The sequence below is a fragment of the Taudactylus pleione genome, unplaced genomic scaffold, assembly GCF_031769625.1.
Source record: "Taudactylus pleione unplaced genomic scaffold, aTauple2 ptg000026l, whole genome shotgun sequence".
NCBI classification, from domain to species: domain Eukaryota; kingdom Metazoa; phylum Chordata; class Amphibia; order Anura; family Myobatrachidae; genus Taudactylus; species Taudactylus pleione.
In genome coordinates, this window is record NW_028284428.1 from 11,962,386 (window position 1) to 11,979,736 (window position 17,351).

At 43.4% G+C, this 17,351-nt stretch overlaps 1 protein-coding gene across 5 annotated transcripts in view; it reads right to left on the minus strand.

Moving 5' to 3' along the window:
* Positions 1–17,351, minus strand: part of CDKL5 (cyclin dependent kinase like 5) — a 423,438-nt gene that overhangs the window by 9,610 nt on the left and 396,477 nt on the right. For 4 of the 5 annotated variants that reach the window (XM_088451639.1, XM_088451641.1, XM_088451640.1 and 1 more), the window contains 2 exons: positions 12,653–12,749; positions 6,452–6,574 (listed from right to left, as the gene is read on the minus strand). In XM_088451639.1, the coding sequence (XP_088307765.1) occupies positions 6,452–6,574; positions 12,653–12,749 (220 nt within the window). The remainder of the gene's footprint in view (positions 1–6,451; positions 6,575–12,652; positions 12,750–17,351) is intronic. The other variant, XM_088451642.1, reaches the window with a different exon arrangement.

A 17,351-nucleotide genomic window follows, 5' to 3' on the forward strand; every position in this document is an offset into this window, starting at 1 on the left:
CAGGTTTGACGTACTGGAATCCCCTAGTGAGGGGTTGTGATGGTAGTTTGGAAGAATTCGGGGAACTGGCCTGGACATCAGGACTCCTCATCCACAGGTCTTGGACGTTGACGAGACCTGGTCAAAGGTGCGGAGTCTAACCTGCAGGGAGGTGTTCGCCAGTGACCCTCCAAGTGGGATATGGGCTTAGCTGCACCCTGCAGGCAGGTCGCGGTCCTTTGACCAGGTATCCAAGCCCCGTGGGAATAGAGGCTCGAATGTCAGTGGCCCAAGGGAAGTGCCTAACCAAGGCACTATTGCACCAAGAGATTCACCAGGAGATGCTGTTTGTGAGGTACTTGTAAATAGCACTTGAACTGCGGGGTGGCACACAAAGGATACACAGGGAACGGTGTGTGGACACACTTAGCCACACGGAATGGCACTGGTAATATACACAGGTTGAGATGGAATGGTACTGTAGCTCACAGGAGACACTGGTAGCAAATATTCAGGCAGTGATGGAATAGTACTGTAGTTCACAGGAGACACTGGTAGCAAATATTCAGGCAGAGATGGAATTGCAGTGTCACTGAAAACAAAGCTCTCAGGCTGGGATGTAATCAGCACTGTTGCTCACAGGAACACTTGTAGCTTGTAATTGGTGCAGCTGTGAAACACTCAGGATAACCTTGTAGCTGGGAATCACAAAACAGCATGCACAGGTAGAGATATTAATCACCCTGGTGCTGAAAGGAGACACTGGAACTCCAACACACACAGAGCTATAAAAGCACTGTAGCTCGCTGGAGGCTAGATACACAGGCCAGGAGTGTTATAGCTCTGTGGCTCACAGGAATACACAGGATACTTGGAACACAGGCAGGAATGTTATAGCTCTGTGGCTCACAGGATAATACACAGGAGACTTGGAACACAGGCAGGAATGTTATAGCTCTGTGGCTCACAGGAATGACACTGGAGGCTTGGAACACAGGCAGGAATGTTATAGCTCTGCTGCTCGCTGGAAAGCACTGGAACAAAGGCTTGGAATCCGAGGGAACCTGAAACAAAACTCAACTAGTAAACTAGGATTGACAACTGTTGATCAGGCAACTTCCTGGAGTTCTGGAAGCGGATTTATACCCAGGGGTAGCAGATTACTGGAGCACAGCGTCAGCTGACTGAGATCATGCTACCATTGGTTAGGAGGACTGTCACATGAGAGGAACTGTCATGGCGGCGCCCATGATGGGAACTCCGATCCCCAAAACACACAGCCAACCAAGGAAGTCCGCAAAAGCGCCTGAGGTAGAATACTCAGCATCACATCCCTCATTGCACCAGGCGTCTGACCACAAGGAAGTCAGGGGAAGCTGGCACAGAGGTAAGAGATAGCCGATCCTAGGCTGAACCCTGGCAACTCCTATCCCAAGTCAACAAGACATATTATTTTGTGTTCACTGCAGGTCACCGCCCAGGAACGACCATTGTATTGCCTCTTGTTTCCTCTTACCATTGGTGCCGTATGCAAGAGCATCTTTATACATACACTCTGTGTACTGCATGCATCATAGGGGTTTTCAGGACATTCCGCACATGTGCAATAGCAAATAATCACTCAACTACGTGAATATCGTCAGTGCGTTCAATTGTTTGCACCCCTGAATCATGTCCTCTGTCTTTATTTACGCTACTATGCCTAGTCCATCTAGCAACTTCCCTTTCTTTGGAAACACCACCAGAGAATAATTCTGTGCCTAAACTGCTATTTTTCTACTCAATAACATGACAATGATGAAACATCTGTACTGTCTATATTACATGTGGCACGTTTTTGTGTTTCAATGCTTTTGTTATATTGGTCTAAGTACTCTTTTCTGTTATGTGCGTATGAAAGATACAAAATGCATCCCAGCAGGGCCAGCTCCAGGCACGCTCCTTGTGTGCGGCCGCATAGGGGCGCCGAGGTCCGGCTGGAGAAGGTCCCCGCCATTCACCCACCTGCTACCGTAATTATTTTATGAGGGAAGGGTGGAGTAGAGACACCTAGCACCGGCCCTGCATCCCAGTATAAGAATAACATACTTCCCAACAGTCCCAAGTTGAGGAGACTGTCCCACAATCCGCACATTTGTTGCGATTTGTGAGAGTTTGGGAAATATTTTCCCCGACATGCACTGGAGGCAGGTGTCATAAGTTTGTATGGCAATAAAATTATGTTTTTTTTGCTGAAAAAGCCAAAAGGGCTGCAGCCTCCTCCCCAGCAAACCACCAGCATTGCCACAGGCACGCCCCCAGCATTGCCACAGGCAAGCCCCCAGCATGCCACTGGCACTTCCCAAGTATTGCCACAGGTACGCCCCCAGCATGCCACAGGCACTTCCCAAGCATTGCCACAGGCACACCTCCAGTATGCCAAAGGGACACCCCCAGCATGCCACAGGCACGCCTCCAACATTACCACAGATACGCCCCCAGCATGCCACAGGCACGCCCCCAGCAATTATGGATCTAATTACAGTAAGCATGGAACACTCCCAATCCACCTCCGTTCTCTCACAGAACAATTATAATTACTGCACTTCCACAGAGAATGTTACCTTTTACCTGTAGAAGATGATGGCATTTGACCTAAGACTGCCATAAAGCCTTTGCAATACGGGATTGCATTTTATTTTTCACACGTTCATAAATGGTTCTTTTAAATGTTACAATGTAAGGCTGACCATAAAAAAATCATTTAGGAAATGGTGTTTTATTGAATAGTATTCTAAATGTTATAGTCTACACATTCATTATATTTTTTATGAATATGTATGACAAATATACATGCTGCACTACAAAGTTACAATGTCTGATGACAAAGCAAATATTTGATACACTGCTGTTCTATAGAAATTAAACAAATGCAAAAACTACTGAGTCAATGGGGAACATTTACAGTAAAAATAAAATTTTATAACCGATAGCAACCTATCAAATGTTTAATTTTATTTTGTAAACTGTATAAGGAAAGTGCAGTATTGCCAGCTTTTGGGCATCTCAAGGCAGCAATGACAGCCTTGCAGTACAGATGTGCCCACATACATCTATCCTCCGTGCGTTACAAGTCGCGCCACACATAACGTGGGAGTTCAGTGTGACTCGGTAGCGCTGAACGTCTTTTTGTGCGGCTTTTTACCTTCAAATGTGAATAGATAGCTTCTGCTGATTGAAATGATATGCAGCATGCCTAAGTTCTCTGTGTGTGACTGCGGGTGTATCTGCATGCTAAACTCTGTGTTACAGCCGCTGACTTTTTTTGTAACGTAGCGTTTCGCATGCAGATACACCCGCACTCAGAGAAAATAGGAATGCTGCATATCATTTAATCAGCAGAAGCTGCTTGTGCTATCCATTCACATTGTTGTGCTTATAAGAGGCATTTGAAGGTAAAAAGACGCACAAAAAGATGTTTGGCGCTACTGAGTCACGCCACGGCATGGCGTGACTAGAAGGGCTGTTTAACACGCCAGGAGACTACATGTATGTAGACTCATCTGGATGTGTTGCCCAGGGTAATCTTAACGTATGGCAGCTGCCCAGGGACTCACGATTTTAGGGGCCTTTGAGCAGGGGCTGGCTGGGCCAGAGAGCATATACATGGAGTGTGAGGCTGCTCGCTCCGTGCATAGGGCAGTCGTCTGAGAACAAGGCAGAGAAAGATGCTCCCTGTCTGCTCTGATTGTGAATTACACATTCTTTACCTGCCTGTAGCCACACAGCTGGATTAATGGGGGGGGGTGGGGTGGGGGAACACGTCCCCTGGACCCCCCTCTCTCATGGGGCCCCACTTTAATTACAACTGCACTGCGAGTTGGAGAAGGAGGTTGAGTCTGTAATCCTCACTTTACATCATGTTTTTTTTATGTTTAAACATTGATTTCGTTGAAAGTATATATAATAAATCTAAAGGTTTAATTTTATTGACTGTTTACATTTTTATATTCCCGTGAATGGGTGGGTAGAACCCTCATTGCATTGCCCAGGGCTTACAATTCTGTTAAGACGGCTATGTGTGTGCCCACAGCCTAGAAGTAATGTGACTGAGCGGAAGCTATTAGTCTGCAGAGCCAACTTGGACGGCCTTATATGAGACTCAGCAGGGGTCACTTTTATGGCCGTAGCCCCAACTGCTACCACCACAATCTGCCACTACAGAAATCCCAGTGAGGTCCGGACACTTTGTAACTGCCCCATCCACATCTCTGTGCCCATTGCAGGTTATACTCATTTTTACTCTAGTTTTTACACGTCTCCAAAAGTGTTAGCAGCAATACTTCCTTCATCACATTTATCTGTTGTGCAGATGACTATCCTGCAATAAGAAACAGGTAACTAATAACTGCTTCTGAATGAATCACAGTGACTGTGAAACATTGTTGACTTTAGGGCTTTTACAATATCCAGACCTTAGTTGGTATCAGGGGAACCGTATCAAACCTTTACATAATTAGTAATATAAACACTTATTTATGAAGTGTAACAATCTGCAAACCCACAAAGCTTATTTACTCAAGTGTGACTAAATGTCCAACTAGCACATTGCAAGGTGCTTGTTTTCTTCATGGTCTTTTGTAGATCCACCTGTAAATGTTCATTGTGGAAAGAATGAAATGTCACCTGCCAACTCTCTTTTTCCCCAAAAAACTGCTTGGTTTACTTTTATTTATATCTTACTAGGGACTGTCTTTATTACATCATTTTTGTGCCTTTGAAAGACGTTTTTACTTTGGCCAAAGGGCGTCTTTTATATCTTTAAAACTTTTCTTTTTTTGCATAAAAAAATGTAAAGTCTTGATGTCTAGTATTTTAATTATGATGAGAAGCCCTTTTGCTCAACGGGAGGTTTTTGTCCTCCCTGAGCTCACCTTGACTAGGTGGGGAGTGACATACCCCAGCAAGGTTTAAAGTCAATGTTGCCAGTTTTCATAGCAACAGTAGTACAGTGCAGCATACGTGCGTAAAGTGCGTCTGGGCATCTTATACTCCACCTGGTTCGGCACCTGCCTTGATGTCAGCCAAGAGTCATCTCATTAAGTCTGAGCTGACTAAGTTTATTTTAATTATTTATAATAGTTCATAAGTTTAATTTTTACTAACGACTGTGATCAAACGAGTTTCAAAGATCTTTTTCAAAAAAGTTGTTACTAGAAGACTTATAAGTTTAGTTCTTAAAAAATAGTTTTACTTTTATTATATTGTTTTAAAAGATTTGAGTTTATTGTTATGTCAGTCAGAATTACTGTCATACTAAATTAGTATACTTATGGTGAAGTATAGAATTGGGTTATAAAACACCGGAATCGGTATGATTTACCCATGCTCGGCGGTTAGAATCCCGACAGCGGCATCCCGACAGAGGAGGAAATCCCGATCGTCAAAGGTAAGTATATACTAACCTATTTCTACTCCCTAACCCTAACCCTCCCTTAGGGGTGCCTAACCCTAACCTTCCCCTCCAGTGCCTAACTCTAATCCCCCCTCTAAGTGCCTAAACCTAACCCCAAGTTCCCCGCCGCCTAAACCTAAGTCCCCCGGGGGTGCCTAATGCTAGCCCCCCCCAGGGAACCCTAAACCTAAACCCGCAACTATCCGCGCACGGCACCCGGCGTCCCTTCGATCGGGGTGCCGGGCGTCGGGCTCCCGGCATATGTCATATCGACGCCTGTCTTTAGACCCTTGCCGGGATATGATAGTCGGGAAGCCGGCTGTCGGGATTAGGTCCACCGGCTTCCCGACTGCATACCTAAGACACCACACATGGTTCGAAAATGGTTCATGGAAGGTTTACGTTTTTCCACAGAAGTGTACATTTTGTCCCAGTGTAAAATGAGGCCCAATCTTCTCCAACTCAGATAATGAAAGCCAAGTTCTTTTGGGGACAAGCTGTGTGTCCTACTCCTAAACAGGAAATAACCCAGTATTTGCCCCCTCACCATATCTATGCAATCTTACATACAAATAGGTGCACAATGTCACATAGGAGCATTTACACTGTGGGTTTGCACTACTGCAATTTCGTAAATGATCCAAGGCTCTGCTGTTTCCCCTGTACAGTATCCAATGAAAACAATAACTGACGTGACCACCAAAATCAATACAATGTGTTAACAGATAAAATGTATGATCAATGCTTTTGTACTGCAGCATGTTAATATTTCAAATGTGCAATATGCCTGTAATGTGTTGTGGCTGGGAAGCAGCACTGGGCTGCCAATTGCAGCTAAGCCCTGAGTGAAGTGGCCGAGGTTATCCTTTAATTAGTACATCTTGCTCCATCTGCTTCTGTAAAGGTTCTATTAAACTGAGGTAAGAAAGGGATGTTGGAAATAAAAGAAACCCTCACGACAGCCCAAGTCCATGCTGTTTGTATGTGATGGAAGAGGTATTAATGCTTTATTGCCAGCTTAGTTAAAGAAAAGTATACCATTGGAAGACTGACTACAGGCAGCTTTTTCAGAGAAGAACTATGCTTTATATTGTTCTTTGAACTAAAAAGTGGAAAGAGGCTTTTCCTGATGATCGGTTTCTCAGAGTCTGTGGATTCTGTCTGTAATATAAGATACAAATAAACTAATTGCACAGATACAGCCATAGTATTGATGCCTAGTACTTATTCAGGTGATGATGACATCCATTGCATTTCATGACTTCAGAGTTAAAAGTGATGTCCACCTAGACTAAATATGTAATTCCAACATCCCTCTTGCGAAGGACTTAACTTGGACATAAGGGGTGAGGTGAGTGACCACGCACACCGGTGACTAACACTGTAAAGAGACCCCATACCCTCCTCACCTAACATAGCAGTGATTTGTAAGTTGAGGTGAGTGACCGCACATACCAACACTGAGAAGTGACCCCATGCCTTTCTCCCCATAGACAGCAGCAATTTGTGGGGTGAGGTGAGTGACCGCACACACCAACACTGAGAAGTGACCCCATCCCCTCCTCCCCATACACAGCAGCAATTTGTGGGGTGAGGTGAGTGACCGCACACACCAACACTGAGAAGTGACCCAATCCCCTCCTCCACATACACAGCAGCAATTTGTGGGGTGAGGTGAGTGACCGCACACACCAACACTGAGAAGTGACCCCATGCCCTCCTCCCCATACACAGCAGCAATTTGTGGAGTGAGGTGAGTGACCATGCACACTAGTGACTAACACTGTGAAGGGACCCCATCCCCTCCTCACCTAACATACTGTAGAAGTGATTTGTAGTTGAGGTGAGTGACCGCACACACACCAACACTGAAAAGTGACCCCATTCCCTCCTCACCTCACACAGCAGCAATTTGTGGGGTGAGGTGAGTGACTGCACACACCAGTGACTAACACTGTGAAGGGAACCCATCCCCTCCTCACCTAAAACAGCTGTGATTTATAGGCTGAGGTGAGTGACCGTGCACACCACTTCCTAATATAAATGGGCACACAAAGCACCCCATATGCTTTTATCCTTCGGGGCCCCATAGTAGCAATCTGACAATCTGATCAGGATATTATTATGCCCTTGTCTCTCAGTGCAAAATGATAATTTGTTATAAAGGTGTTAGAGGGGTTCACACATTGAGATATATTTACCATTATATATTTATTTAGATAGACATCTCCTTTAATTTCTACCGCTAAATTATACGGTCACTGCATTTTTATTTTACTTCATACCCCACAATATTTTAACAATATTTGCCAACAATGCTGCTGGTTATCTATTCAATTTCATTTTCCAAATACCTATCCTTCTCTAAAATAATACTTTAGTGGGACCTATCCCCTGGGAGCTCACCACTGTTTGCTGTACTTAGCAGTTTCCCAGCACTCACATATAACTAGACCTCTGCTGCTCACCTTCAGGTGTCTATGGAGCAGTAGAGATATGACAGGGGAGGTATGCCCAGCTAAGTAATGTTTAAGGGACGGCAGGAGATATTGTGAAAATCAATTGTAAAAAGCAGAGGGCCCTTTTTTTTTAAGTAGCAATCTCACCTAGAAAGTTTTATCCTTTTTAAAAAAAAATAAAGTGAGTTACGCCCTAATGGGTAGGCTCAGGCCTATTCAATTAGGTTCTGCATCCCCACACTTTAAGCCCCAGATGGTGCACTTAATGCAGAGTTTTCTCGCAGCCTCAGGAGCTGCAAGGAAAAATCAGTGTAAAGTGCAGCCTCTGGGACTTAACACACAGGATCAACTATAGATTCCTGCACTTAACGCAGAATCTATGGTGCGTTACCCACAGGGAAAATGCAGAAATATTGAATAGCTTGGGGAGCGATAAACCCAGAGCTTTAAACGCGCTGTAGACACAGTGGGTCATTGAATCTTCCCTAAAAAGTTATTGCAGGTGATTCTAAGTCAGACGCAGGTAAAATATCAGATGCAAGCGACCAAAGTTTTAGCTCTGCGCATGCGTCCAAGAGTCACTGTGCATGCGCCACATGCTTACCACCGAGGGACACAGATAATGTTGGAGGCGTATCTGTGTAAGCGACTGCGTATGAACGTCGGTGTCAGTGGATGCAGCTCCACTGACATCGGTGGCCATATTGAATCAGACATTCTGCGCCTGCCATAGGCAGGTACAATGTCCGATAACCAGGCCAATGTTCCGCTGATAGCGCGTCTGTGTACGCACATCTGCGGAATCGCGCTGCAGCCGGTGGGCATCTTAATTGGACGCTCATCAGCTATGGCATAATTATAAAGACGCAGTAGTGGCTGCTCAAAATGAAGCAGCCACTATTGCAACTGCATCCGACTCAGAATCACACATAATCTTCTTATGGAGGGAAATAATTATGGCTGCTAGGCACAGAGACAGTAATTCTGCTACACAGATACAGTGAAAGTAGAGCTCAGGGATACATTCTAAATCATGTGCCTGTGGAAAATCTGCAGAATTGCTAATCATTAATAACAGTTTGAAGAGACATACTAAGAAAAAAGGCCAGGTGCACCAAAACATGACTTCATGTTTGGTACCAGTTTCAGACTTCCCACCCTATAAAGGAAGGCTCTGTGCACAGTTCTATGCCAGAGTATTAGGCTCAAAACCTAATTCCAGCATCTCCCTCCCAGCTAAGTACCTGCATTTATCATTAGTGATTCCTGGTTCTGACTTTTGCTATTCCTTTGACTTGATTTGCTAGCTCCCTGGTACCACATTGGCTGTATGGTTCTGACCCATTCCAGACTATAAAGCTCCAGTCCGTCCCAAGGCAACTGGCCTCCTCCTGACCTCAGTTCCTTCACACACCAGTCCGTACATTGGAACTGAGACTGAGGGCTGCAACCTGCGTGTCTGGTGCAGCGAAGCCCAAAAACCCTTGCTGGGGTGAAAGCTGATATGTCAGACTCTGTGCCTCAGTTTTGGGTCTTTGTTCGTTCAGCATCCTCACCGTCCGTGAGTTTTGACAGATTTCCTATTTACTACATTTAAGCAGTTTGGAATGTATGTCCATGACAGACTGCAGTGTATTTCTTAAGGTGCACATCCACATGCCGACTAGGGAAAGACAGTACGATTATGACATCGTAATCGTACCGTGGTTTTCTATCCCCTGCAGTGTCTACACTGAACGATATGTCGTCCAGTGCAGGCACCCTCCAACATCCCCAAACATGGCCAATCTATCGTTATCGGCAGATTGACCGGCATGTTCGGGCAATGATTGATGTCGGAAACAACCAGCCGGAGCTCACATCGCTGGTCATTTCTGACATTTGCTTGCCTGATTTGTGCCCGGTTAACGAGCGATTGAATGATAACGAAGTCGTTATCATTCAATCTGGTAGTGGATGTGCGCCTTTAAAGAGTATGAATCTGCCTAAAATTAGGTAAATAGACACATCTGTTTCTAGTGGCAGGTTTGCTATTTTTTGCAGATGCCAAGCCAAGGTGCCAATCCTCTGGTCCAGTGGACCTTATTTACAATAGCACGGTGCAAAATGATCTGGTCCAGTGGACCTTAAATATGATAGCACAGTGCAACAATCTCTTGGTCCAGTGGATTTGCATTATCAACTTGCACTTTGATGGAGAAGCACCACCAAAGTGCAAATCAATAATGCAAGCTCTGAATTCTGCACAATATTGTGACAAGAAGCATACTAAGATGCCTCCACATATAATAAATACATTTCCGTTATCCCCTCACACTCAAAATTAAGATAAACCATAAATGTGGCTAATCTGAGCAGTAAGGTAATTTATGTTCCGAAAAGCTGGTAAGGGAGTGCACCCACAAAGAGTAAGGGGTATATTTCCTAAAGTGTGGGTTTGTAGAAGTGAAGTTGTTGCCCATAGCAATCAATCAGATTTTAGCTATTATCTTCTAGTAGGCGTTAGATAAATGATAAGTAGAATCAAATTGGTTGCTATGGGCAACATCTCCACTTCTAAAAACCTGCACTTTAGTAAATATACCCCTAAGTGTCAGCAACACAGAGACTGAGCCATGCTTCTGACCGGGGGATGTAACCCTCATTGGGCCACAATGCCAGGCAGAGGAATCAGAGAATAGAGTAGGTATAGGGGGGAGAAGTACTAAGCCTTGGGTCGTGATAAATTGGAGATAGATAAAGTACCAACCAATCAGCTAATTGCCATTTTTCAAACACAGCCTGTAAAGTGACAGATAAGAGCTGATTGGTCGGTACTTTATCTCTCTCCAAGGCTTAGTACATCTCCCTCATACTGTGTAATCCTTTGTTAAAATAGTAATCTCACTTAAGACCAGTTGAATAGGAAAAAGTATATCAATGAGTCAGTGTTAGATGCCTCCATGTTACCAGTAAAAGGAATAATCTAAAAGACAAGGAGTACGCATGTTTCACACAAGCCGACTCTGATTCATTGGTATGTCTTTTCCTATTCAACTGGTGTAAGTGTGGTTACATTCCATTACTTTCCTTTCCTATACTGTATATCGGTTCAGTTCTTCAAGAAAAAACTGGATGTTTTATTTATAAAAGAGGTGGTTTTAAATTAATAATAGGTCGGCCATGATGTGACAGTTATACTTGTGCACAATGAGCATCCTTAATCTGACCGCCTCTCCACAAGCCTAATCTTACAACTGGTATGTAGACACACTTCCTATAGCAGGAAAGTAGATGTGCACCTTATAGTGCGCCATGGGTGGTGCAGGTAGGTGCCATTTGCAGTGTTCATGTGCACATTGTAAGGGACTTGTGATAAAGGCAAAGCAAAGCTTCATATGAGAAACTTTTACGTATATTTTCTATTTCCAGGTATCTAATTTTGGATGAACCAGTGCCGATCAGTGTGTGTACTGCACATCATTACTTGTTTATAGTCATTGCATGTTATATTTTTATCATACAAATCAGAATCACTGAACAGAAATAGAAATTGAGATTCATGAAATGCCTAATTATTCTAGAAAAGGTCATTCACATATTGTCATTGTCAGTTGGATATATTAAGACCTTCCTCATGGAATTATTCTATACAAGAAACAACAAAGTAATCCCCCAGCACACTGAATGAAATCAGCAATAAGATTTGAAAAACTACATGGTGGTAGATAATTTGGAGATCTCAGCTGCATATATTTGCAAAGATATGGCTAAGCCTCTGGGCCGCGTCACGGCGTCTCTGATACCGGAGGTCCCTATCACTTGGTCAGAATCTGGGTTGCAGAACCCCAAAAAAGCCAGTGATGACCAGCCACCCCAGTGAAGCACACCAGTGAGAGACTAAAGTGTTAGTATATAAGATTATAGCAAAAATGATGTGTTAATAGGTGACAGGTGTAATTAAAATGCTAAGAAAAATAAATATATATACAATATTATAGAAAAAAATGTAATTTGAAGGTGTGAAAGTGCTAAATAAAGTGTTAATGTGTGCCAATGTTAATGTGTGCCACAGCAGAGCAGCCCAGCCACACCAACCCCAGGGGGCACCGCACCACAAACTCATCCCCAAAACTGATAACTATATCCAATATGGGTCATAATTGCCCAATATAAGGCCACATGATAATGGCACCCCAGGTTCTGACCAAGTGATAGGGACCTCCGGTATCAGAGACGCCGTGACGCGGCTCGGAGGCTTAGCCATATCTTTGCAAATATATGCAACTGAGATGTCTGAATTATCTACCACCATGTAGATTTTCAAATCGTATTGCTGATTTAATTCTGAGTGCTGGGAGATTACTTTTTTTGTTTCTCGTATAGACTAACGCCTCCCTTACATGCACCTGAGTGATATTACTGAAGTGATTGAGCAGCTACCAACATATGGAATTATTCAGCAGCAATAATACCATTCTCAATATGCATGGGATGAAAGAAGAGAACTTGGTACCAGAGCCAAAAGGAAAAAATTCTAAAAATAATCCTTTTGCTTCTTAAATAGCTGTGTACTCTGAGCGTTGGTGACCCGTGGAATCAGAGCTGTATTGGTGATGTGCACAGGTACATGTTACTACTATGAACAGAACAGTTTCTAACAAACCCCTAATGGAAATGAACAACTGTATGATTTCCAATCCTTTCACAACACCTGATAAGCTCTAAGCTGCAGACAGTCCTCCACGGCCATTTTCACACAAACATAAGCTACAATACAGAACTAAAATCTGAGACTCACAGCTTGGGATTTCTTCTTCTTCTTTTTTATAACTCGGAAAAAACTTTGCTTTTCTTTGTCTTTAATTTGTTCTGAATGGCTTTTATCTGGTCCTTTCCTATACGGAAAAAAACAAAAACAACATATTATGCAAAATTGTTAATATATTCCAGGTAATCTTTATTTCCTAACCTATGTCCAGTCCAGGGATGTGCAGTCAGGGTAGGATAGTCATACTCCTTCCCCTATCATACTCCTTGTAATGCTCCAGAGTTTTCATATAAAAATGTGTTTTTATTTTTATACATGTGTGCCTGCCCAGCCCTTGACCTCACCACACGTCACTACTGGTCCAGTCTCTAACAGCACCAGGGTAAGTTCTTATGCACAGCCTGGACTAACTACAGGTTAAATAAATCATATTATATGGACAATGTAATCAGTATGCACATTACTAATGTAAAACACCAGGGGGACCTTAGATGCAGCACTTTCAGTCTGTCCAGTATTTTTTATGTCCTTACAGCGACAATGCAATCGTCAGTCATCATAGGCATGCATCAGATCAGTATTGTGAGGACTGTTAACAAACAGCAATGCAGCCTATGTGATTGTATAGCTGACCACAAGTACCATTCTTCTGATCAAGGTACACACTGAGGACAATGAGATGTCAAGGAAAGGAAATAAAATATGGTGGAAATCTTGAGCAAAAGCTGTAAAGTCCTAGAGGTAAATTTACTTAAACTGCATACACACGTAAAGATTTTCTGTCCAACCATCCAACTAGTTGATTGGTTGGAATGAAAATCTGGTAAGGTATGAAAGCAAATGACAATCAGCAATTTGCTCCCAAACGCCGAAAAATGGACAAAAACTGTTGTTTGAACCAATTGTTTAGATCAAACATTTATCAAACTTGTCTGACGACCATTTTCATCTGTTTTCTGGCATTTAGGAGCAAATCACTGATCATCATTTACTCCCATACGTTACCAGATTTTCATCGGAGTACCTGCTCCCCCCCCCACAGACGCTCAATTGCCACATAGGCGGCCATAGTTGGATGGAGAAACTGCATCTGCCATAGGGCTGGTGTAAGTTTTCGATGGTGCAGCCAAAGGTGTTTAAAGTCGCACCAATCGGTATTTCATAGCTTACAGATGCTGAGAGTGGGCTTCTCTGTCCTTTTTATTTCACGTAGCATCTGTTCTCTTCCAAATTAGGGGTAAGAACACAAAAAAAATCTTTAGCTATTATTCTAATAAATGAACACCGAAATGCTGAGAGATAGAGGTACATACATACATGTACAGTAATGTGCTGGTAATCTAACCAGAAACAAAAATGAGTAGTGTCTGCTGGCACCAGGTGTGATGCATCAGAGGACAATGTTTTTGTTTTGTTTTTTGCTTAATGTTTCCACAGGGCTGGTGCATATATATATTATGTAACCAATGTGCTAGTCATGGTAAGAGTAGGACCTGCATCTACTTTAAACTAGGGATGTGCTGACCCCCGTCTTTTCGTTTTGGATCTGTATCTCCTTCAAGGTTTTTTGATCTGCATTTGGTTTTACAAAACCACCTTTGTGTGTTTTGGTTTTGGATCTGTATTTGTTCCCATAGTATTATTAACCACAATAACATTTATTTCCAGTAATTTCCCATCAATTTTGACCACCTCACAGCTCACAATATTGATTTCATCCAGTTCAGGCCAAAAGGTTGCATTGAGCTAGCTAGCTGAATAAGCTAAGAACCAGGAATGGGCGGCACAAACATGTGGCAGTTCAGCTTCCAACATGGCACAGAGTGGCACTGCAGTGGCAGACAGGATGGCACTTTAATAGACTATAAAATAAAAAATGTCAGGCAGCAATGCCCCAATCAGCACATAATGCAAATAAAAGAGGTGCAAGATGGAATTGTCCTTGGGCCCTTCCACCCACCCTTATGTTGTATATAGTAAAACAGACATGCACAGTTTAACAAACAAATCACTTCAGCGACAGGGACTGCCAATTGTGGCTGAAGCGATTGGTTTTTTTGGGCCCCCACAAAACAAGCTACCAACGGACAGCTGACATTGCTGGCAATGATCTCTCCATGCACAAACTGGCTTTACAGAGGCAAGATGATGTGGCCATCATCATCCGATTCCTCACCCTCAACAGTGTGTACATCATCTTCACACAATATTAATTTGTCCTCGCTGGAATCCACCAATACAGCCACAAGTGCCTCTGTAATTTTTGGAAGCAATTGGCGGTAGAAGGTCTTCCTCGTGAAATTTGTAGTTCATTTTGATGAGCATAATCTTTTCCACATTCTGAGGAAGTAACCTCCTACGCCGATCACTGACAAAGTTCCCGGCTGTGCGGAAAACTCTTTCTGTGTACATACTGGAGGGTGGGTAGCTCAAGTAAAGCAAAGCCAGTTTGTGCAAGGGCCTCCAAATTGCTTTTTTCCTGACAGTAGTGAATACTTAGCAGAAACGCTTAGTTTCAGCTCCTCCTTCAGTTTCTCAAACTGCTTTTCCAACAGTCTAATGAAGGGAATTACCTGACTTCAGATGGCAGTGTCTGAACTTACTTCACAGCTGACTAGTTTGATGGGTTTCAGCACTCTGCACAACATGGAAAGTATTTTCCACTGAGCTTGAGTAAAGTACAGTCCCTGACTCTTCCTACAGTATGTCCTACATCGCTGTGTAGCTTTGGAGGGCTTTTTGCTGTTCTTCCATCCACTCAAGCATATAAAGGGTGGCGTTCCACCTCGTCACTACTTCTTGATTCAGCTGGTGACAGGGAAAATTCAACATTTCTTGCAGGTACTGCAATCATCTACATGCACCTGCTAAATGGTGAAAATGCCCAGAAATTTTGCGGGCCACGGAGAGCATCTCCTGCACGGCCCTGTCATTTTTCTAAACAATTTGCACCACCAAGTTAATAGTGTGAGCAAAACATGGGACGTGTTGGAATTCACCCAGCTGTAATGCTCTCACAATATTGGTGGCATTGTCAGAAATCACAAATCCCGAGGAGAATCCAAGCGGGGTAAGCCATTTTGCAATTACTGCCCTGAGGTTGTCAGCAGTATGCCTCTTAGTGAAACGACTTATACACAGAGTATCCTGCCTCTGAATAAGCTGCTTTTTCGCAGATGCTGCTGCTGTTGGTGCCACTGAAGGCAATACACCCACCCAGTGGGCTGTTCATGTAATCTTGCGCTTGCCCTATTCCACTTGTCAACATATCTGTGGTTAATTGGACAGTGGGTACAAAGGCATTTTGGAGGACACTAATTAAGTTTTTTTTAATGTCCCTGTACAGGCTGGGAATTGCTTTTCTAGAGAAATGGAACCTAGATGGGATTTGGTAGCTGGGACCTCAATTAACTGTCTAAAACCTACTGCACTAATGGCAGATATCGGACGCACATCTAATACCAGCATAGATTTTATGGTGTCCGTGATCCGCTGTGCAACTGGGTGACTGCTGTCATACTTGCTCCCACAGGATTGTTTAACAGTCAATTGATTTTTAGAACTACTACTAGTAGTCTTCCTGGTCACCTTCTGGGATGAAGATCCACTCCCAGCAGTAGCAGCATCTGTAGCGCCCAAGGATTCTTCTGAGGAATCCAGGATAGGGGAGGACAGAGTTAGCCTTATCAAATTGGATGCAGTACTACTTCTGATTATGATTGAGGATATTGTTGATGAAGGTGTTGGTGGTGAAGATGCCAGGTGATTGGATCCAGCAGAGAGAAGGGAACTAGCTGATGCTGAAGTGCTTGTTGTTACCTTTTAGCCAAAGTTTCTGAATTTTGCGAACACTTTTGATGGATGCACTGTAGATGATGTAACAGGGAGGAGGTTCCTATATGGCTAGGGTCCCTACCTTTACTTACTCTGGCATGGCAACGGGTACAGATGGCTTGATAATTGTTGTCCAGATTTGGGTAGAAATGATTCCACACATAAGAAGTGGATTTTTTTGTTTTATGCCCAGGCATGACAATGGGCTTTTCCTTATCATTGACAACAACTGTTTCCACTGGGGGGTGATTTACACAAACATCCTCATCAACAACATCCTCATCATCAGCATTCTCATCATCAACATCCTTATTAGTGTCAGCTATACAAATATCCTCCTAATCCTGGTGCACTTCCACAGAAGCATCCTCAATTTATATGTCAGCATATTGACCCTTGCTGCTCATCCCCACATTTGCATAGGATACACAAGTGGTGGAAGGAGGCTCCTCTTCAAGCACAGTACTGGAAAGGTCAGGCTCACACATGGCACTCACCAACACGCTCTCCTCAGGGATTTGTGACATTTCTGAGCACACAGTTGGTTCCTGTGCCTTAACGACTTTAATTTTTTTGAAACGTCTACAGGGAGAAGGGCTTACATCATCATAAGAGGCAGAACCACCAGTCATAAATAAAGACCAAGGCCTTAGCCTTTCCTTGCCACTTCATGTGGTAAAAGGCATATTGCCAATTTTATGTCTTTTTGCAGCTGTCTTTCCCTTTCATGTTTTTTTCTTTACCACTCAAAAATATTGGTTCTTTGATTTTAGATACCCTGACTTAAGCCCTGTATGCCTTGGGCATTGGCTTTAGTAGATGATGTAGACAGACTAGTGTCATCATGACTGGTGGCACTGGTAGCAGCTCCAGCACAAGTATGTGGTTCCTGCTC